This window comes from Thermobia domestica, chromosome 18 (assembly GCF_964235325.1).
Source record: "Thermobia domestica chromosome 18, izTheDome1.hap1.1, whole genome shotgun sequence".
Taxonomy (NCBI): Eukaryota; Metazoa; Arthropoda; class Insecta; order Zygentoma; family Lepismatidae; genus Thermobia; species Thermobia domestica.
In genome coordinates, this window is record NC_137471.1 from 54,966,924 (window position 1) to 54,990,468 (window position 23,545).

General features: G+C 33.2%; 1 protein-coding gene across 4 annotated transcripts in view; it reads right to left on the reverse strand.

The window, feature by feature from the left end:
- Positions 1–23,545, reverse strand: part of LOC145675782 (protein FAM135A) — an 817,324-nt gene that overhangs the window by 43,820 nt on the left and 749,959 nt on the right. For 3 of the 4 annotated variants that reach the window (XM_081746478.1, XM_081746480.1, XM_081746476.1), the window contains 3 exons: positions 11,497–11,592; positions 7,695–7,850; positions 2,574–2,841 (listed from right to left, as the gene is read on the reverse strand). In XM_081746478.1, coding sequence (XP_081602604.1) covers positions 2,574–2,841; positions 7,695–7,850; positions 11,497–11,592 — 520 coding nt within the window. The remainder of the gene's footprint in view (positions 1–2,573; positions 2,842–7,694; positions 7,851–11,496; positions 11,593–23,545) is intronic. The other variant, XM_081746479.1, reaches the window with a different exon arrangement.

A 23,545-nucleotide genomic window follows, 5' to 3' on the forward strand; every position in this document is an offset into this window, starting at 1 on the left:
ACAAAGATATATTACCCGAAATACTATATCGACATGCTTATTCATGACATATCTTGTAAAGCTGACAATTATATAATTTAAGGTATTAATTTAGGGAAAATGAGATTCATTCTTTAGCCTTGCAGTGACATATAGCTACAGTACTTGGAAGCATACATGCCGGGTTTATTTTTATTTTATTATTTTTTTTTTTTTTTCACGGTGCTCACGCTTTTGTACATTTAAGACAAGTCAAAATGCCTCATATTCAAAATTTTCTTTAACAGATCCAAAAGATAAGAGTTCCTATGAAAGCCATGAAAAACCGTAGAAAGCGCTCAGGCTACTGAAATAAAATGAATTGTGAAATTATTTCTAAACTGCAAATGCGTCATTTTTGAAAAAAAAAAAATAGTTTTATCTTTGTATTGAACAAAACTTAAACTAAATATGATTTTATATATATTAACAAAAGTAGGAAACAATCGATTTAAACTTATTTTTACACACCAGATCCTCTGTAGGTGCGAATTCAATAACATACAAAAAGTGAAAAAGTGAATGACTGGATCGGGACTGGGAATGGATCCCGGGTTCGAATCTCGGTTCAGTCATTCACTTTTTACTCTTTATGTGTTAAATGTATGATTTTGTTTTTCGTTTTTCCATTAAAAACGTTTAACAATATTGGGCAAAGGAAAGAGACAAATAATAATAATAATTATAATTTAGCCTCTAAAATATTTCAGAATAATTTTAGTGAAATAAAAAAAAGGATTTAACTGTCTTGAAAAATTATATAAACTCAATTTATACAAACATATTTTTTTTACATTTAAAATAAATAAATAACGGCATCAAACTCCAAGTTTTGAAACAAATAATCCTACAAACTTATACTGAATATGGTTTAATATTGAAATAATATTAGCTCTCATTAAATGACTTTTTTTTTTTCACAGCATGATAGTGAAATTTCGAAATTAGCTCAAACGCAAAAATACATTAAAAATCTCCGATACGTGCTTGAGCCCCGGAGCACCCATGTTTAATATGTGGCAAAAAAAAAAAAAAAAAAAAAAAAAAGTACTGAAATTCGCGTATGGATTATGTGAAGATGCAATGTGGTATGATCTGTGAGCGACACATGCATGCTTAGTTGTATGTGGACTAGCGTAGTGTACAGTTGGCGCGAAGATAATGTTGCTCACAACACAGGAGAATGTTTATTGTCGAGCTCTATCTCCGCTCATACGGTATGGGGCAGCATCTCACTCAGGAGATGAGCGCGCACGTTTAATGCATTTCTCTGGAGCTATGACACATGAAAATGAAGATTTCTGCCGCAATATTTGGTTTAGTGATGAAAGCCATTTATATCTTGATCACTATATCAATCGACAGTTGATTATTGACCCATTCTTTCATGATTTCCGCGGTTTTTGTTGCACCAAAAATATGTCATTACAACAACAATGGATGCGACCAGATAGAGCTACTGCCCACACTGCAAGTGAGTCACTTGTCATTTTCCCCACAAGAGTTTGGACCTCGCTTGATTTCCTGTGAAATGGATTTTCCAAATCCTTCCCACTCCCCTGACCTCAAGGTCCCAGATGCCTACATTTGGGATATGCTGAAGGAAGCAATTTTTCGAACAGATAACCTCCTACCACTATACCAGAATTAGGAGAGAAGATTCGGGCGTTTGTTATGTTGTTCCAGCAATCCGTGTTCATTAATATGTTCATCGATCTACAGCATCACTATGAAGAATGTGTGCGGCGTAATGATTAACAGTTTGAACACATGGTGTACAGGCGCGATTCCTCTTAAATTTACAATATGTGTTGAGTGACATTTAGTTGTCATCCATTTGACAACATTTCTTATGTTTCGTTATGTTGTACAACAAATAAATAAATAAATGTCAATGAACGTGATTTCAGTACTGTTTGTTTTGCCGCATACTATATTTGACGCCTGTACTCGCAAGTAAATGTTAAAGATAGTTCAATCCCAAGTAACCAAAATAGTTGGCCCAATTGCGTTGTAGCTTAATATTGATTTTTTGAGGGTAAAACAACTTTGAAACAAGCATTTTATGGCAGTCAAAACCGTTGATTTCAACCAACGAATATTCACTTTTAACTCAATTACAATTTATAGAGGCTAATTTCGTTGAATTCAGCCAACCAACATTCATCGTACTGCTTCTCAATGTGATTACTTTTCCGGTGAAAATTGATTGGTTGAAAACTGTTGGAACAAACCGGACACCATCAACGTTGGAAAAATGGTGATTCTACCAAATATCAATCGTTGGCCAACATTCATTTGGTTACTAGGGATATACTAAACAATGAAAACATTACTGATATAAGTATTCAATAATTGGAACTTATTCGTTGACTGTATTTCACAATGAATAAAAAAGCACAAAGGGATCATGATATATTCACTATCGACTGTTATTTCAACTATAGATTCTTTGCTGTGTGCTATATTATTTTTTAATTAAACTTTTGAAATATGAAATTCTGAAATATTATAGAAACTTATACAATCACTAAAGACCACAGACAGAATATTACCACTTCCTGATTTCCTTCCAGCGACACTCCTTCGTCTAGCAAATTCTACTACATCTTGATACTGGTCCTCGAAAATAATAGGTAAAGTACTGACGTCGCCGTCCAATTCCACACATTCAACAGGCAGAGGAGGTAATGATGCCAGGTAGCGTGATCGTCGAACAGTCTCGGACACAGCCAAGTAGTTCTGGTAGTTAGCATCATAGCAACCGGCAGCTGATTGACGGGGATTATCGATCACGAAAAACGCTTCCGCAAACCGCTTCACCTGATAATTAAAAAACATTTTTTTTAAAAAAAAAAATAATATTTATATGAAATGAAATGAAATTTCTAGTTTAATGTCACCTTTAGACTAAGAAAAAAGGATGATTAACGAAGTGAACGATTATGAAAGAATTGGTGGAATGAGAATCTGGAAAGAAACGAGAGAACTCAAAACACGTCGAATCAGGGACCCGTTACACCAGAATTAAAAGCTCTACTATTGAGTCATCATGTCCAGCGCCGTAACTTAGATTTCTTTCGGGGGGGGGGCAAGCATTAATATTTGGGCCCCCTAGAAAAAGTTGTTTTGGGCCCTCCCGCAAAATTCGAAAATAGGCTCCTCCTTTTCATCTTTCTCTTACTCTTTGTGGGGCCCCGGAGCCTGTTGGCCATCCCGCACGCCCCTGGGCCTGTTTCATATGTGACAAATTAATTAAGGGGACAATATTGACAAATCTCAAAGAAACACGAATAAATATTATTTCTAGGGCCACTAATAGTAGACATATTTTACTGAAATGGGCCCACGACTCGTTTTGTTTATGGAATATAGTGAACCTATTTAATGTTTCATTTATAATTTCATGTTCGTATCGTATATAGAGTAAGACAATTTTGTCTTAAAGTGGGCCCCCCTCGAACGACGAGGAGCTTCCCAGGAGGGACAGTTGCTCCCCCTGCCCCCACAAGTTACGGCCCTGATCATGTCTCCTATAATAATAATAATAATAATAATAATAATAATAATAATAATAATAATAATAATAATAATAATAATAATAATAATAATAATAATAACGCATATATCAGGTATGGACTACCTCGTAGCTATATGGTTAGCGTGCGCGTCTTTGACGCGGGAGACCCGGGTTTGATTCCTCGTTTGGATTCCACGTTAAAACTGTAGGTTCATGTCTCATATAGCCTCGATACTGAAAAGTACTTTAAATTCCAATCATAAAGCGTATTCATTTCAGAAGGGGGAAAAACACCGTATATATAACATTAGGTTACGTTGCCAAATCTGCGATTCGTACTGTGAGTAATCATTAAGAAGAAAACAATTGTTATTTCTATTACTAAACAACTTCTTCAGAACTATTGGAAGATTAAGCGACTTTAGTTTTTCAAACACACTTAAGGAATCGAGAGCAGTTCTACAAAACTGTCTGTTGCTTTCTACAAATTTTTAGGAACTACGTTCTTTTTAGCTATATAATATGCGCCCAATAGTACTTTTTAGACATATCATTTTTTCTTTGTTATTTTTAATAGTCTAGTAATTAATGATAAAGAATGGGAAATTAAACAAGTACAAAGATATAAAACGTACGGAATAAGAATAAATGTTTAAATGTTAAGAAATAAACCAGTGCTGATTGAGACGAAGGCAACTGGGTTATCTACAAAAATTGGCCGTAGAAAAATCGAACAGTTAACTAATGTTATAACCTAGATATTATGTGCGAATCCTTCCATAATAAATCACCTGCATTATCACCTACCATCTTTAGTTTGCAAGTCATAACTACTAGATGTTAACTCAAGGATTATTGTTAAATGCGAACTAGGTACACAAATGAGAACAGAATTGGCGAAAAAAGAAGCAAATTTTATTTTGCCAGTCCCTGAATAGAGTTTAAGAAAAGATCCATGTAAAGCAGTCAAATCCAAAACTGGATGCTCTGTAACGTTACCGTTTCATGCTTCCATTCTCATCAAACCACATAGACAGAACAATTAGTAGAAAGTTAACTTAGGGGTTAAAAATATAATGGTGACAGCCAAACAAAAACTTCGATTGTATAGTCGGTGGTTCAGTAATGCACATGTCAAACGAGTGTTTAACATAATAGAATTTATGGCCAGATGATAGATAGATATTAACACAACTTATGATAGCCGAAATTTGTTTCTATACGAACTTTTAAAATGCCTTGTCAAAATTTCCATAAAACAAATCTAGAAAAAAAATACGTCTCTTTATCTTGCAGCAACGAGCTCCAAAAATATAATACGATAAGTGTATATAATCATTAATAGTTTGTGCTATCTGCATTAATTTGATAAAATATATATTAAGTTAGTAATAGTGATTATAAATGTTAGAAGTAACGATGGCAATAACAAGCCGAAATTCAGTTTCAAATTTGGATCCCCAATTACCAAATTCTGATTTCTCCGAACTTGCCTTCAGTTTAATCTACCGACCTGAAGGCAAGTTCGGAGAAATCAGATAATCTACCTGTCACAAGGGCAAAGCCAAGCGGTAATCTCAGTGGTGCTATTCAGCCGGTTCGAACCGGTTGTTAAAATATTTCGAGTTCGCAGAACCGTTTGTTATACCCAGAAGATAATGTAAATTTTAGTTTAACTTTTTTTTTATTTATTTATTTATTTATTTATTTATTTTTTTAAGAAATTTTTACAGCTACAGGTTAAACATATGATTCCGTAGTACAAAGTATAAGCGGTTTATTTCTTAATCTCAAATGCTCAGATATCAAGAATGAGAACTGGGATCACACGTGTGTAGTGGTGAGGATTATTTATATTTGAAACGGACAAATATCATTATCAATAATTGTTGATCCATTACTGGATTAAGGCCTTTGCAATAGTGTTTTGACAACCATGTATCTTGGATGATTCGTTTCCAAGATATTCGCAGTGCTGCCTAATTTCATCACACCACATTGTAATATTAGGATGTTGTGTAGGTTGCTACTTTGTAATGGACCCGTTTGTTTCCATTACAATTTATTTTAATGTTACCTTTTGTGAGTCTTTATTTTGTGTTTACAGGTAATAATTCTATTATCATATGTTGCTGTTATTTAACTCGTTCATCCACTAACAGTAGGTTACTGTTTAGTTAGAATCGGGACATTCTGAATCTGCGCCCTACAATGTACTGGCGCTAACGGCTCGGAATTTACAGCCTGTTTTCTTCGTTTTCTTCGACATGATAGGTATAACCAGTGTATATACGAACCTTGGGTATAACGATTTTAGATCAAGATAAAAAGTTTCAATATGTAACATCTACAAATATATTCGATATAAATTAGGTAGTCAACATGTAACTTCAATATCATAATTTGGTGAAATATTAGAAGTTCAAATATTGGTTTTGGGTGTGTGAAATGTAATTGTAGATATGATGAACTAATCATTATAATCCAAAATCCATGATAATTCTGCGACTGGATCTATATTCTTTCTTCCTCTAGATCTATAATAGGCATGTCAGGATACGATGGCTTAATATATTAAAAATAATACTCGTTATAAATATTTGCATTTATATGTCCAGACAAATGGTGCATACTTTAATATGCTTTTAACCATATTTGTAATATGATTCTGTACTGCTGACTAATGATATCCCAGCGAAATAGTGTACGACAAAACAGAGAATATATGAAATACTGTTATATAAAAATAATTGAGTTATGAAATTCTAGAATTAGTGTTGTATTAATTATGAGTACTATTATATGCTTGGGAATCGGTGTCTTATGGAAGCAGAGCTCTAGATGATGAATTGGCCTCAGAATGTATATAATGATAATATGTATGTTAATATATGAAGTACGTTACCTAATTGTCTGTGGAGTTGCAGATGTGAACTGACCAATGTCAATATTTGGAATAAATATGTAAAATAGCCACGAATAATAAACGAAAGTGTGAATTAAATTGTTATATTTAATTCTGTTTATAACACATTGTGCTCCATCATTCCTGATGTCATATGGCTATCTTCACTTTTCATTCCTTCGATGGTTTTCTTACGTCATGCACCTTACCAGCAATCTGTAGTCCGATGATCATCCCTCTGCGTAGCATCACGTGTTTGTGTAATACGAGAATGGCAACATGTGATTCAGCGTATGCAAAAGAGGAGCAATACAACTTGTCACTTGTGGTATCCAGTAAAAAATGCTTTTGTCTACCTTGTATGGTTTGCTTTCTAAGAGAGTTATATCTATCTTTCTACCTACCCATATCCATCTACTATCTCCCTATATACAGTATATTAACAATATAGGGATTGAGTATAGCCCGCTCCCCCCAGTGATTTTTACCGAATCATAATGATTCTAACGTTTCATACTAGTTCATAATGAATCGGAACAGCATGTTATAAAGATTTAAGATGTAAATCCTGTGGTAAGGAAGTTTTAGTATAAGTAGTAGTAGTAGTAGTAGTAGTAGTAGTAGTACTAGTAGTAGCGGTAGTAGTAGCAGCAGTAGTAGTAGTAGTAGTAGTAGTAGTAATTAGTAGCAATAGTAGTAGTAGTAGTAGGAACGGGTTAGAAGCCCCGCAGGGGTTGGTTGGGTTCTGTTCTCAATATAAGTAGTAGTAGTGACTCTTCCAGTTCCGGTGACAAAGAACTGGGGGGAGCGGGCTATACACAAGCCCAATATAGAACCGGTTGTTAAAAAATTAGAATAACACCACTGGGTAACTTCAATACAAAATTAGATAATTTTTAAACATGTACAAAGTGAAACAAAAATATTTAGATACTCTTTTATTTTGAGACCTGAAGGGAAAATTGTGAAACCTGTTAATGGAAAATGACAGTAGAGAGGAAGTTCCAACATATAGAGTATATGGCGACTATAGCCACCATTTTGAATGCAAGTTCGAAATTTCAAGTGATAAGGGGACATGCCGGATATCAAGTAACACCGGCATGAACTCATGAAAGCCTATATAAATAATTTTTCGGAATTCCTTTGTGTATATATACTCATGCTTATTTTTAATAAATCAGAAAGATATAGATCATTTATTTAATCCATTTTAAGATAATATTGTAAATGAATGCAAAATATTTTTACCCTTAATTGGTGATGTTGTCGTGCTAGATGCTGGTGAACGGGATCCTTTGATGTAAATGCCTCCAGAAACTGCTGCCATAAAAGGATATTTTCTGCACAAAGTTGAGCAATGTCACTGTTGGCTAATGCCACAAACTCCTCTTCTACTTCAATTAACTACAAAAGAACAATTATACATTACTTAAATTTTCGTTAGATATATATATATATATATATATATATATATATATATATATATATAAATAGCAATTCAACATTGTAGGTATATTTTCTTATAAAGTGCTGTTAATATAATAATACTAGGGTCTTGTATGAAAAGTGAGAGATTTTATGGGACCTTTACTGAGTTTGTAAGATCTTTCCATAAAATTGCAATTATATCGTACAGGTATATGGTCATAAGATGGGAAATAGAAAATTCAAACTGCGTTACTATAACCGCTCACCTTACTGTAACTCTCAGAAGTTTATAGTGAGAAACCCGAAAATAGAAATTAACGAATTGTCCTACTATGGCTACACATACTAAACTAATCTCATACAAATTAACAAAATATTGGTTACTTATCAATATATCCTCCCATGGAAAAACTAGTTATTCTCCAAATGTTTCGGAACAAGCTAGTTCCGTTTTTAGTGCTAATGTAACAAGGATAAAAATGGATGAAAGAAATATGGCATGGGAAAAGGAGTTGATTTTGAGTTTAACGTCCCGTTCAGCAGCGAGGCTATATGAGACGTGGACCTACTGATTAACGTGGAATCCGAACCACATGAGCTCCCGCCGGGAATCGAACCCGGGTCTTCCACGCCAAATGCGCGTACGCTAACCGCTTAGCCACGAGGAGCTCAGGCATGGGAAAAGGAATACATACCACCAAAATAAATATAAAGTAAGAGATGGGTACTAAAAACAACGAGCAAAGCACAGTGGATAGAGAATGATTGTTTAATCTTCCGTTGTTTTCCTTCTTTCTTTTTCCCTGAAACCTATCACATTAACCTGTCTTATATTATGTGTAAGGGTTTGCATGGGAAGTAGTAGGATTGAATTTTTCCTGTGAAAACGTGGTGAAGGAGGGGGATGTTACTGCGCTGGTTGGGTAGTGGTGGATCCTAGCTACCACGCACCAGTCGTCTCCAAGCCTTCATGGAGTGTAGATCGAGTTTAAGTTAAACCCCTTTCAAGGTGCCTTGTCATTTCCATAATGAATCTCCACAATGAGTGGTTCACAGAGACTTTGTACCGCCTGGTCAGAATGTGAATGCTACATTCTACGTGGAAGTACTTGAAAGACTCAGAAAACGAGTCGCCCGCGTTCGTCCAGCAATCGTTGGATCATAGAGGCTTCATCACGACAATGCACCGAGAAACATCACCTTTGCTGTCGTGAACTTCCTGACCAAACATGGCATCACACAGCTTCCTCAGCCACCCTACAGCCCAGGTGTCGCTCATGTAGACTTCCTCTTCCCTCGATTGAAAAGGGTCATGAAAGGACGGCACCACGACTCGGTCCAGGCCATTCAAGAGACCGTAACGAGGGAACTGAAGAGCATTCCAATTTCTGCGTTCCAGGAGCCTTCAGTGATTGGCAGAGTTGCTGATGCAGAAGGAGCATATTTTGAAAACTATTAAGTCGATATGTCAAAATCGTGAATAATTTTTTTTGAAAAAAAAAAAAAAAAATCAGTCCTACTACTTTCCGGATAAACCTTGTATGTTGTTTTAGGTGAAGTGACAATTCACCTAAACAGCATACACTTAATATAAAATAGGTTAATGTGATAGGTTCAGGAAAATAAGAAGAAAAAAAAAAATACAATGGGAAATTATAGAATCATTCTTTATTCATAAATATAAACCGGCTTTAAACCTGGATTCTGGCAACACTGATAAAATCTGGTTCCTAGTTTTGATGTGTACTTTGGATCTGGCAACAGTGACTGAACATAAATACTGTGCTTCTTTCAACTTATTTCTTTCTTTCTTTTGTTCACTATGCTTTGCTCATTGTTTGTAGTACCCATCTGTTACGTTATATTTATTATGGTATAATATATTTCTCTAACCTAATTTTTATCCTTGTTGCTTACCACTGAAAAAGGAACTAGTTTGTTGTTCCGATACGTTTGGAGAATATTTAGTTTTCCCACGGAAGAATATACTGGCAAGTAACCAATTTTTTGTTAATTTGAATCATCCTTTCATGCGCCTACATAATTTTAATCTCATACAAGTTTTGGTGGATAATATGGGAAATAGATTTTACATAAATATTAAAGACATTGCAAAAATTTTACATATCTGATGTTTACTTATAATGGATCGAAATACATGCACAAGGAATTTTACAGAAATTAGCATATATTGACTTTATTTTACACTTGCGTAATATACTTTATGTGATTCGCATTAATTTGTTTCAATTTGTTGAATTTTTATTATTTTAAATCTACAGATAGATTTTATATTAGTAGTTATGGTTTTTGTCAAATTTCGCAAATGTTGTTTGCTTATGGACAGACGCGATTGTCAATTAATCTAAACAATTATAAATCATATATTAACTTGGCCTAACTTTGGTATAACTTATTATTTAATAAATGTTGTTTTTAACGAGTCTTCCTATCTTCCACATTGAAAATTTCGGCAATTCTTAAGTGATTGACATATATGATTGAAGTTAGTTTGTTGACATTTTATTGTTTTAAATCTGGAGATGGATTTTAAATTAATGTAAACAAATTTCGCAATGTTGTTTTCTTATGGACAGATGTAATTGCCAATTAAACTAAACAATTGAAAACATATATTAACTTGGACTAACCATAATTTAGTCAAACATTTAATAATTGTCGAGATTTTTAATGAGTGTTACGATGTTCCGCGGCATTGAACATTTGGGCAATTATTAAATTATTGACATTTATGATTGAAGCTATAGCACGTCAACAAGAGATGGTCTCTGACGTTTCTTATCACATGCGGTGGGACCTTGCAGCCCCTACTTTGATACCAGTGTTACCAATCACGATCACTCTGTCTTATACCATTAATTAAATTGCCAGTACAGTCGCACCGAAAAAAAACCTTGACACGCGAGTAGTGGCAATGTCACTGCGAGCTGTCAGAGACGTTCTCTTACTGGACGCACTATAGTCCAAGTTAAAGTTTGTAATCATGCAGCAGTTTAGTTTCTTAAGTAATTATAAATCATGTTTGTAATAGGATAATTCAATAATGCTTTATCTATAAATATTCAAAGAAGCATCAACCAATAAGATATCTACTCTATTAAGAAACAATCTAAACATTTATATATGATACGCAAGGACCATTTTTTTTAAAGTATAGACCAATACTAATTTCGTTTTGTATTGAATAAATACAACTTACTAACATAGGAACGCAAAACGAAATTAGCATCTGCCTATCTTGATACTTAGTTTATTGCCATTTTCATGTTAAATGTAACACATGCTTGAGCTAAACTAAAATTGTAATTGTAGCTAATTTGCATCTAAAAATATACAGACTTATAACTAACGCTTATCTAGACATGATTTTGTTTTATCTATTATCGTAAATACTAGCAGCTAAAGGTGAAAACATTGAAACTACCAACTACACATGTGCGCAACCAAAAACCTAGATAAATGTATATATTTTTTTAAAAAGAAAATCTAGAATACAATGAAATCTGGCATTAATTAAGCAGTGGATAAAAAAGGAAATAAACGGAAAAGAAATATAGGTAATTCAGCCATCAAAGAAGAGAAATGAAAGCCGTTTTTTTACCCTCAGTTTATCCCAGTGTGAATCTAAGTAGCCAGGCTTTTGGTTGAGGTTAGATGTACGATGATTAACTGTGGCCAACAGGTTTCTGTGACATTCCTTGGGGAATTGAAAGAAAGAAGTAGAATGTAGCATCAGATTCCTTTTGACAGAATATCTTCCTTTGCGTTTACAGATATTACCAGAAATAACAGAGCAGAAATCACAATAAGATACCAGACAAGTTTATTGTGGATCACATTCATTTATGACTGCTGTACAGTTTAAGTATAGAGGAACTGTATATTATTTTAGTATTATTACAGTATATAATTCTTTTTGAAAGATTATAAAGATAGATGGATGACACATAACGTAAGAAATAAAAGAGGTAAAGGGAATCTAGAATGGAAATGTAGAAATCTGTATCCATTACTGAAAAGGAAAACGATATTTATTTATTAAGTTTACCTCTATATACATTAAAAAAAAAAAAAAAGTATTTCCTGTTTACATTTTCTCATAGTTGACTAAATCAGTTACACACTATCAATAAGTTTAGAAGGGATTCACCTTGCTTTTCTTCTATTTTCTGTAGTTAAGTTTATGCAAACAAGTTAAATATAAAATTTTTCACTGATCAGCGGTCAGCAAAAATTCGACCTTTATAACATGATTGTTTAAACTTAAGTACAAGAGTGGTTACTCTTAAGGGAAGTTACTGTTAAGCGCAAGCTTAACAGAGATATTTTTATTTATTTTTATTTTTATTATTCATAAAATTTGCATATGCAATCTAAATTTTAAATTCAGATCTAATCAATATATATATATATATGATTAGTTTAGTTATTTTTCTTATACATTATATTTCAAGCTAATCATTCTGATATTATTTTATTTTATTTTCAATTTCATTAAGTTTAGTTGCAGAACAGAATACTGTTTTTTCTTTTGTATATTTGTCGGAAAGTTCAGTATTATTTTAGAAACTTCAGGGAGACAGAGGATAGTGACCTCTACAGCATCAAAGATTGTCAACTATAGTATCTAGGAAATACTGTAAACAAGATTCTTTTAGTGTATTATAGCTATTGTAGCAATATATTGTAAGAATAAGGAAAAAAATTCTAAGGATGGACAAAACAAAATTGGCGACAGAAAGTCGCTGAGCAATCTTTTGTTTAACACTACACACCTAGATACGAATTTTCAAATACAATACGTAAGAAATTGTTTCACTGACCACGATATTCACACTTTTAATGGAACCGCTACCTCTCTGGTGGGGGTGGTTCAACGGTTCTGGCTGTCCAGTCAGCGAATCTTCACTAATTCAATTTTCATGTTGTTCCAGGGTTACCAGAAGATTGTGGTATATGAAATGTATTTTTAAATGTAAATTCTAACATATAAACAATTCTTGGACATATCCGATATAGTTATATTAGTATATAGAATCGCAATCCTTACCCGTATATTCTTTATAGAATAGCTATTTTGGCAGTTTGCTATTCTTTATTTTAAACTCAGTATGTTGAGTCAGGCGCTCCCGGTATGCCTTGGAGTGCGACAAAGGGTAGCAGAAGACAACTGTCAACCACTAACAAGTTATTTTGTACTTTTTCTTTCTTTTTGACAATGACAACTCCATCCAAGTGTATAAATGTAAAATAGGATATTGAAATATTGGTTTTCAATCTTTGTTACATGTCAATTGTAATTCCTTAATCTGTAATATCATTAATTATAAATGTAAACAGAAAAGGATATCGGTCACTCAGAAAGGTTGTTTACATTCGAGAAAGAAACAGTAACCGCTAGAGGGATACACCAGTCAGGCCTCTCGGAAACAACTCCTATTGTGAAAAGAACAGTACCGCTACCTTCTGACAATGAAAAAAAAAAAAAAAACACTTTTGAAGCCCCGCGAAGGAGGCGAGCTTTGGTAAAACCTAGCGTTAGCGTGTTTAACAAAAGCAAATGATGATAGAACATTCAGTTAGTTAAAGCTTCACTGTTATCAAAAACGACATACCGCCGTGACAAACCATAGCTATAACACCAAGTTCGTTAAGTGATTATAACTATAGTGAGTCTGCAATAGAAGAAGTTACGCTATTATTAAGACTATTATTCTTGATCACTATTAATCTTCACGAACATGTATTGATAAAATCTGATAACTATTGCAGAATCTATAAAATATATTTCACTGAAAAGTTTCAAACTACATTTTTATAGTGCTTTGCATTTTTACATTTAGTAAAATTAAGTGATACCAAAAAACAACTAAAAAAAGTGAAATAATACTAATTTAGTTACCTAAAGTGAAGAAACTATATTTTAATTGGTGCTATTCCAATATAGTGGATCGTCATGTTATGACATGGAAGATGTAGCAGGACTATTATAAATATGCTAAACTATTTATACCAGAAAATTCATCATTAACATTCAAGAAGATATCAACCAACGGCAGAGGGACTATAGGAAGAAGGATCCCTGATTATGCAAGGAAGCTTCAAGTTTGTTGTGATGTGTAATTACAATGTCCGAGAAATGAAATATCTTGTTTAAACGGTTTAGTGACAGTGAACATTCGAATTTGAGAAAGACCTCTATTCTATTTTATTATTATTATTATTATTATTATTTTTACAAAGTTTATTTAAGGCATATTGCCATCATCAAAAAATGCAGCATTCACATCTCGGAACCATTGTCCTACCTCATCAATATGTCCTTTCAGACAGGTATCTTTCCTGAGAAATTAAAATATGCCAAAGTTAAACCGCTATATAAGAAGCGGGGACAATACAAAAATCGAAAATTACACACCAATTTCCTTGTTGTCTTCTTTTTCAAAAATTATAGAGAAAGCATTTCTCAACCAAATTATACCATTCCTATCTAAGCATGTAATTTCACCTTCGCAGTTCGGGTTTCAAAAATGCAAATCAACTCAAATTGCTATCTATATCAATGAGGTTACGGATGCCTTGGACAAAGGCAAAAACTGTGTGGGATTGTTTCTAGATTTATCCAAAGCTTTCGATTCTGTCCCTCATAACATTCTTATCCATAAACTTAACAGTTGCGGCCTAAAAGGAGTCGTTAACTCATGGATTAAATCTTATTTGCAAAATCGCACACAAGCTGTTGAAATATCTTTTTCGTCAGACACAGCCGAATCAGCAACTTATAAATCTCAATTTAGAAGCATCTCTACCGGCGTCCCTCAGGGTTCGATACTAGGACCCATATTATTTTTATGCGTAAATGATTTGCCACATGACGTATCATTAGCAAATACAACTATGTACGCAGATGACACAAGCCTAACAATAACAGATACAAGCTGTGATATTGTCTGCGATAAGATTGACGAGACAACTCGTAGTTTAGAAAACTGGTTTGCCCAAAACAAACTAAAATTAAACACAGACAAATCTAAAAATAAACACACTGCTGAACAAGACTGCACTTATTTAATATAAAAAACACATTTACACGTGACGTTTCGATCTTCTAGCCAAGATCCTCATCAGACGTACACTCTATGTCTGATGAGGATCTTGGCTAGAAGATCGAAACGTCACGTGTAAATGTGTTTTTTATATTAAATAAGTGCAGTCTTGTTCAGCAGTGTGTTTATTTTTCTGATTTTATTCGCAAGACGTTGACTATGAGTGTGTGTCAGAGACAAATCTACAGCTCTAAATTTCCATCACATTCAAAATAAGCAGTGCGTAGAAATTGATATAATGTTAAATAATCATAAAATCATGTATTCAAACTCAACCAAATTTTTGGGACTCTGGCTAAATCACAATCTCTCCTGGGAAACTCACATATTTTCACTGGCCCAAAAACTCAATAAAATGCTCCATGCATTAAAATCAATCAAACATGTTTTACAACTAGACACGATTCGTAACTTATATTTCGGGCTCTTTCAGTCTTTACTTACATATGGCATAATCTTCTGGGGAAATTCTCGAAAAAGTAATATGTTGTTTGTAATTCAAAAAAGTCTTTTAGGAACTACAGCAGGGACTAAAATAAACGACACATGTAGGCCAATATTTAAGGAATTTAAAATTTTGCCTTTACCCTCTCTTTACATATTTCGACTGCTGCTCTTTGTCAAAAACAACATTGACTTATTTAACACACCATCAACATATAAATATGATACCAGGCGTAAGGATAAAATCCCCAGCAAACAGTACTGCACTAAGTTATATGAAAGGAATCCTATGTTTATGGGTACCATATTGTACAATGAACTTCATCAGTATATGCGAAGGGCAGAACAAAACGGAGAGTTCAAGAGGTTAATGAAAACATAGCACTGCTTTTATTCTGTAAATGATTTTTTAGATATGTAAGGGAATTTGTCTATTGATAGTTTTGGAAATATATATTGTTTTGTACTGCTTTTATATCGTAGATGTAGCATAGTAGTTTAATTCAATTGTCTATTGATAATTTTGGAAATATATATTGTTTTGTACTGCTTTTATATCGTAGATGTGGCATAGTAATTTAATTCAATAGGTATGTATTTGTCATTATTACGTATTTTATATATTTGTACCTTTGACGAGTCTTATTCATACGCACGTAATCGTGCAATATGTATGACTAAAAAGACGAAATAAATGAATGAATGAATGAATTAAAAAAATATCTATCGAATATCTAATGTGTGTATATAAATTGCGTGTGGTGTTGTTGTGTTCATTAGTGAGATTAGAAATAAATATGTGTTCATTTTCTAGTAAGTGTGTGGAGTTTTCATTGAATATACTTAGCGGCAGTATAAGTACGAAATAACTTATTATTATTTTATTTTTTATTTATTTTATTTATTTATTTATTTATTTACTTTTCAGGCATTCCAGGACTTGTTGTCTGCCGGATTTACCTAATTCAATTTCATGATAAATTCACATTTTCGTAATACTAACATAATATCTGACAGCAAGTCAGAGCTTCAAGCAGCATTACTGTTCCTAACGGGGCAATGGGACGTTAAAATAGAACCCATGTTGCAGGAATGTAAATTCTAAATTTATTTGTAATTTTGGCTCTACCGACACGAAATTAATTTTTTTTTTATTTTTCTTATTTTGGCTAATCAAAATTTTGTTAATTATTTACATTTACATATGATTTGCATATGTCTTACATTCCTGTAGTGAGAGGGTGAGATGGGTATTTGGAAGACCTCCCACCTATCTCAAGCTCTTCACATGACATGGGTAAAAATTAAGCCTTTATCGCTTCAAATTAAGAGAAGAAAACTCAATAATGTACAAATTATCGTATATAACAATTAGTACATTATGCAACTTTTAATTTTTATCTATTTGACTTCCCTTAAGAGCCACCACTGACTACAGAAACTGAAAAGATCGTTCTTCAGTATTACATTGTAACACTTACGGACTAGATTAAGTTTAATGGTAGGTGTACAGGGTGAGTCGAAAGTCTTATTATTCTCAACGAGTTTGAGGTATAAGTATTCATCCTGTACGTGTTGCACTGCAGACAATGATCTAATTATTGCGTGTTTCATTGCAGGTGACTCTCATTGTATTGTATTGTTTGTGTTTACTGCATTTTATTGTTTCTACAGATAGTGGGAGATTCCTAGTATAGCCGATAAGTCACTTCTTACCGTACAGTAGCGGATTGTACAGAGCACCGGAGCTTATAAGCACCCTCACACAGGTAAATCAATGGCAAACACCCAAACGAGTTTAGCTACAAGGTTAAAATCCTCTCCCACTTAAACAAATGATATTGCGATGTTCTTTTTTTTAAAGTTGCAATGCAGCGAAAAATTTCACATTATACCCGCAAGTGAATCATTCATTCTCTGTTATAAAATGATGGAGTACACACAGACACTCTGGCACAAAATATTGCCTATAGCCTCCTCAGGTATCTATCTATCTATCTATCTATCTATCTATCTATCTATCTATATATATATATATATATATATATATATATATATATATATATATATATATATATATATACAGAGGTGTATATATATATATGTATGTATGTATGTATGTATAGGGTGTTACAAAAAGTATAGACCAACTTGGGTGCACAAACGCTTCCCTTCAGAATTAAAGACTGTCGAAAACATGAAAAAAATGAACTTTAAAGGTCCATAGCTCCAATACTATGGCACGTACGCTAGTCGGGTCAAGACTTGATTTAGGAACTAGTATGTGCTCTATCCAATTATCCATGTTTCAAAATCCTGCAGTGCTTCCGGAACAATTTTTGTAGAGGTAGTTGGTAAGTACATCAAGTTATATGCCCGTAGTCAAACTGCCTCTACAAAAATTATTGTGTGAGTACTTTAGGATTCTGAAACATGTATTTTTTAATAGTGTACATATTAATTCCTAAGTGAAGTTTTGATCCGACTACAGTAAATCCAATAGTTTTGGAGCTATGGACCTTTAAATTTCATTTTTTCATGCTTTTGGCAGCCTTTAACTCCGAAAGGAAGCTTTTGTGCACCCAGGCTGGTCTATACTTTTTATCTTACCTTGGTGTCAGGAGTCACTTCTCAAACGTTGTCGGTATTGTTTTGAAACACCCTATCTATCTATCTATCTATCTATCTATCTATCTATCTATCTATCTATCTATCTATCTATCTATCTATCTATCTATCTATCTATCTATCTATCTATCTATCTATCTATCTATCTATATATATCTATCTATCTATCTATCTATCTATCTATCTATCTATATATATATATATATATATATATATATATATATATATATATATATATATATATAGGGTGTATATATAATTTAAAATACAGTTCTGACCAGAACAAAATGAATTATATTAATAACTATACGTGCAGTTTCAAGGACCTAACGTCCTCTTCATCAGACATTTAGAAAAGACAGATGACAGCCAATCTTATATCTTCCTCAGCCGTTAGTTAGCATATTCACTTATATTGTTGTTTTTATATATAAATTTAAATATATGTATAAGATTGGCTGTCATCTGTCTTTTCTAAATGTCTGATGAAGAGGACGTTAAGTCCTTGAAACTGTACGTATAGTTAGTTATTAATATAATTCATTTTGTTCTGGTCAGAACTGTTTTAAATGTTATTATGATTATCCAGAACCATGGAGCATGTTTAATATATATATGTTCTGTTATCATACTATGGTGACTTTTAGTTCCATCAATATTCATATTCGTTGCATTAACACAAGGATAATGGGACTTTTGGGTCATCCTGTACATAAAATTGTAACTAATTAATTAGTACGAACGCTTGAAACATCAAGCACGGCTATGAATACAAGAATCTCCTTCAGTATAAAGCTACTCTGACTTCTAATATTATAAAATTATTCCCTTCACTATAAAGGTACTGTAACTTCCAAGTCATTATTTCCTTCAGTATAAAGTATAAAAAGCGCTCTTTAATAGCATAAGTGTTTCCTTCAGTATGAAGTATAAAGGCACTCTGACTTCTAACAGCATTAGTGTCTGTTTCCCTCAGTATAAAATCACCATGACGTCTAATAGCATAAGTGGCTATTTCCTTCTGTATAAAGACATTTTGATTTCTAATAACATAAATTACAATTTCCTTCAGTATAATGGAACTCTGACTTCTAATAGTACCAAACATTCACATTCTTGACACCAGATTATGTAACAATGAGGAATGAAAATTGTGTTACATTGGTTGAAGCTTGAAAATAAGTACACAATATGGACCTTCCATTTATCCCTCAGCATGATAACACTTCTGCACATAGGCGGCGCCAGAGTTTTGGTAATGTGGGTGCAGGCTAGGAAGGAACAACACATTGTAGAACGCTCTGTACTATTGAGCCTTAAGATTTCAAAATAACTTTTACTTAAAACAAACAAACAAAAAACAAACAAAAAAAAAAACTAGAAAAAACTGTATGATAGCAAGTATGTTTATGAGAGACTTAAGAAGTCACTCAAATATATCTAAACATAGGAAACAAGAAACATACAAAATAAAAAGGGTTATTGTAGGAAATCTGAAAATCAAAGTTAATGTGGTTGCAGCTGCATCCACTGCACCCACTGTAGCACCGCCTATGCTTCTGCATTCTTGTCGTAATTACCTCTTTTTAACTTGTTCGTTTATAGAAAATCAAAATATACACACGGTGTAGGAATCACATTTTTAATTTTTCCTACAGTTGTTAATTTTTTAATAATATTATCATATTTTGTTCAATTTTGTATATTAATAATATTTATTTAATGTTTCCGAGTCTTCGTTTATGTCAATTAGGTAGTAATGTCTTATTTAACTAGCTTACATGTGGGCGTAGTGATCGTAATGATCACATTTGCTATCCGAAGTGCATATATTTAGGAAAATTCTTCTAAATTCTGTGAATGTATATTATTTTAATATTGTCGTGTTCTAATTATTCGATTTTGTTAATTATGATAATATTTTCAAGACTATTCATTCAAAAACTTCGACGATTATTAAAAATAGGCGGATTATATTCATAGTCTTGTATATGTTTATTTTCCCATTATTGTATTGTAACGTTGAAATAGAAACATGCATGTGAACACCGATTACTCTGATGAACCACTCCCTATATTCCTAATGGAAATTAAAATCGTTCCCACAATGCAACAAAAGTGACTCTGCGACACTACCGGCTTGAGTTGTAACTAACTGCATCGTCTGCTCCTGGCAGTAGCTAAGTGTATCATTGGCTAATTCTACCAGACTCACGCGCTCTGAATGGTTTGATTCGTTCTTGCTTTTAGTAATTCGTAGTACCCAACTTCCTTGAGTGGCGGCGCCACAGTCTCCACAGTTTCAGCGGGAAGAGCAGCTGAAACCTCTATGTGAACCCCTGATTTGCTGAACGTCTAGAGTTGAGACTAGGTACTTGGTGATTTTAAATGGAAATCAGTCGTACGTAATTTTCATCCATGAGGCATTTTTTAATTTTACTAATTCTAGCAGAAGTAAGGTACATTATATACCTGAAGTTTAATTAGTAAAGTCCAAGGAAGCATTCAACCGAAATTGTGGAAGAAAATCCAATAAACAAAACAATTCAAGTACAAAAGTACCTCTAAATTATTGGAAGCAGATAAGATATTGTTTCATCAGTGACTTAACTTGTTTCATCTATTAGCTGATTAGTAAATCTTGGGCAGTAGCGTAAGCTGAAATAGATTTTTGGTTGAGAGTTTTTTTTCAAAATTAAGGTAAAACTATATATATAATGTTTTGTAGGTTTTGATAGTGCAATTCAAATTACTTTTACAAGGCAGAAATTGAATTTTAAGGTCATGGTAAAGGCAACGAACATGATTAGAGACTAGTTTCATTTTAGTTCCTCCTTCCACAGAGTAAAATGGCTGTATTTCCGAGCATTGCACAATATTTTACTACATATCTAAAGTCCAGAATGTATAACGTCGTTGGTTTCCCGCGCTTGGACTTGCTCGTCACTGAGGGTGTGGCAAGAGGGTAGCCAATCACTACCAACCGTCTACTGCGCTCAGCGAGCGACGAGTAACCAAGCTGGTCACTCGCTATAAACGTCACTACAACTTTTCGCGGGAAGACAACGTTATACCTTCCGTAGTATAAATTATTAATATTTTGGCAGAATGGAGAAGTCTTGGTGAATAAAAATGTAATTTTGTTTTTTTAATTCAATGACCTCGAATTTATAAAATAACAAAATTCTTCAAAGCAGTTTTATTCCGTAGAATAATACTTTTATTATACATATCTTCATAACAGATAAACATCAATGGATACTTTTACTTCGAATTGTTCTTTGCTGGTGTTTACAAAAATAATTCCCATAAATATTTAGATTTGATTATTTTCTTATTTTGATTCTGGTACAGATGCATGCTTAGTGACCCAGACACGATGGTTAGCTTGTGGTTATAAGAAATTTCTATTTATGTATGGGCTAATATTAGAGTTAAGCAGTGATGTATGTTATAATATGTGTAGAAAGCACGAAAAGCTATTACCGCATTTTTGATTTGATATGTATATTAACATCGTATGCACCGAAGATAATAATTTAATATTTCAGAAACTATTTCTATAAACACTAAGCACAACTTTGTATGAAAACGTAAAAGGTATTTTATTTAAAATTTGAGAATTCCATATCTATGGAAAACTGATTACAATGACAACTATTAAGAAAATTATGATTTAATTCAGATTAGAAGTCACTAAAAGTTCATTGCCAATTTTCTTTTTTTTTAAAATGTCCATATATAATTTGCTGTAAGTAAAGATTAATCTAATTACTACACAGTTTTATTTATGTATTTAGCTAAACATTTTCTTTTGCATTTTGGTAGTTATTTCGTAAGAATTTTTCATTGTGTTTTCAATTATGAAAATTAGTTTTTACTAGTAACAGCAATAGGATTCTTATGTGTACAAAGACGAACATATCTTCTGAATTATAAGTTGACAGGTTTATAATAAGTAAGATTTGCAGTTGCGAAAGAACAATAAATATTGATTTTTATTTTAAGTAAAATTTTCTATTTTTAGCATTTGTAGGAACATATTTCCTAACAGCTGCTAAAATCGCAGCAGCAAGGTTCTAGATTACTGGTCCCCTTTCCCATTGAGCTGTAATCACAGAAAACAGTATGCCCTGCGGAGCTCTAATTCGACTTCACTTGCTAACGCTCGCTCGGCAATACTGTGTGAATTAAGTATACATAAACTTTAACGCAGAAAGAAACCAAACCAGCTATTAACCTACATGGGGGACCAGTAATCTAGAACCTTCCCATTGGGAGCTCTATATTAAATATACAATTTACATAATTTATTACACATTTATGATTATCAGCACATGTATAATTTAAGTAAGTGCTGGATAAAATGTAATGGCAACATTGTTATAATTCGTACCTAGCTTTATGCACAGAAGAACACATGCTACATTCGTTCAATGTAGTTGCCTTTCATCTCTATCACCTTCTGCCACATGTGTGGGAGTCGTCGTACACCGTCAGGCCCTCAATCTTTGTCGATGTCCCGCACGGATCGCCGTATGGTACGGATGACGGCTTCCTTTGTATCGTAATGCTTCCTGCGTAAAGTGATTCCTTCATTCTGACTCAAAGATCGTCACGAAGACCCTGAAAACCTTGTCGTGCACTGCACGCACGTGCTACTTCAATCTTGATCCACGAAAGTTGCTCGACTTTCCAAAACATATTGTTATTGTGCTTCCACTTTCCTCATCTACTTGACGGCACTGCTCTTTTTGATTGAATAGCACACAGTCATTACTATTCGCCACACATCATTGCCTCACATTCTCTTATTAGATACGAAAATCTTGTAATGTTGAGACACAATTCTCTGACACTACATTTTTATCAAGATATACAGGTTGAAAACTTCGTCTACTGCGCTCAGCGAGCGACGAGTAACCAAGCTGGTCACTCGCTATAAACGTCACTACAACTTTTCGCGGGAAGACAACGTTATACCTTCCGTAGTATAAATTATTAATATTTTGGCAGAATGGAGAAGTCTTGGTGAATAAAAATGTAATTTTGTTTTTTTAATTCAATGACCTCGAATTTATAAAATAACAAAATTCTTCAAAGCAGTTTTATTCCGTAGAATAATACTTTTATTATACATATCTTCATAACAGATAAACATCAATGGATACTTTTACTTCGAATTGTTCTTTGCTGGTGTTTACAAAAATAATTCCCATAAATATTTAGATTTGATTATTTTCTTATTTTGATTCTGGTACAGATGCATGCTTAGTGACCCAGACACGATGGTTAGCTTGTGGTTATAAGAAATTTCTATTTATGTATGGGCTAATATTAGAGTTAAGCAGTGATGTATGTTATAATATGTGTAGAAAGCACGAAAAGCTATTACCGCATTTTTGATTTGATATGTATATTAACATCGTATGCACCGAAGATAATAATTTAATATTTCAGAAACTATTTCTA